General features: G+C 44.8%; 1 protein-coding gene across 1 annotated transcript; it reads left to right on the forward strand. All coding sequences in view use genetic code 11, as the record gives it.

Moving 5' to 3' along the window:
• Window positions 1-437: 437 nt before the first annotated feature.
• On the forward strand, window positions 438-902 carry EGR_08575 (hypothetical protein; the record flags this gene model as incomplete). Its single annotated transcript, XM_024497824.1, has 2 exons — window positions 438-519; window positions 853-902. 2 exons carry the CDS (start codon window positions 438-440, stop codon window positions 900-902), a joined length of 132 nt encoding a protein of 43 aa, XP_024347745.1.
• Window positions 903-1,152: the final 250 nt, after the last annotated feature.

Here is a 1,152-nt window from a genome sequence, read left to right on the forward strand (position 1 = left end):
CAAAAGAGGATGGGTACGACTGGATGAGGTCGAATTTAAAAGGTCGAGAAGATTGGTTGCATAGAGGATAGGGAATTGGGAAAAGTTGATGGGAATAGGAATAAGAAAGGTAAGGCGGAAAAGCACACGGGCAGAGGAGCCACCGGTCAAGTCCAGTCGCTGTCGATGTTGTGGATGCAACGTCCCGAGAAGCTGTAGACAGCATCTAAGACGACGAGCACACCAACCAACTCTAGTACCCCATCTGACTTCCCTTCTCCTTTGTGTAAAAATGCCAAATGAGTTCATTTTACCTAAGTGAAGATCTTAGCTTCCCGCACGGGTACGATGGGAAGCCTAAAACAATGACCACTTGTAACTACAGGACACCTAAAGGGATGCAAATGTAGAGTTTGACCTTCCCTTTGGAGTACAAAAGGAAACCGACTAAGACGCACATGTCGGGTTATGCGGTGAAGACCTTTTGGAAAATGGACTCCGGCGCCATCCACTTTAGAGGAGCACGACCCTTCAAGGGAAGTAGGAAGATCGGTGAACAAGAAAACGTTCTTTAAAAAACGAGCTTCTCCCACTTGCTTGTACACACCCACGAAATGTGTGAATTATTGAAACATTTTGTGGTACATTGCACAGTCATATTGTTGGTTTCCTCCGGACTTAAAGACAGGATAATATTGTATTTACTTACACGATAAGTGGCAATGGTAAATGAACGGAACAGGTTAAATGGTCTACAATGTATCCGTTTATAGTGCAACAATGTATGTGAGTGAGACGAATGAGCACCGATTGACGAGATTGTGGCAATTAGGAACAAGCACAGGAGAACGCACATTTCCCTTCATACGATAGTAGAATTCCACCTTGTGCGTGAGACCGAAATCAGCGACTTTCCTGACTAGGTCCCTCGTCAGCACCACATTCCAGGCCGTCAAGTCTCAATGGACGATCTAAATGAAAGGCGAACTAAAATAGCGGAGATCTCTGCTAAAATACAGGATTGTAACAAACACACCTCAGAGCTTGCACTAAGACAAAGGGATCAAGGAAAGCCCAGGTCTGTACCCACCAATAGCGATATTTCTGGCTTGGTACCTGCTTAAACTTGTTAAACGATATTTGCATATGTGACACACGTGTAGTAGCGCCTAG

This window comes from Echinococcus granulosus (genome assembly GCF_000524195.1).
Source record: "Echinococcus granulosus chromosome Unknown EG_S00111, whole genome shotgun sequence".
NCBI lineage: Eukaryota > Metazoa > Platyhelminthes > Cestoda > Cyclophyllidea > Taeniidae > Echinococcus > Echinococcus granulosus.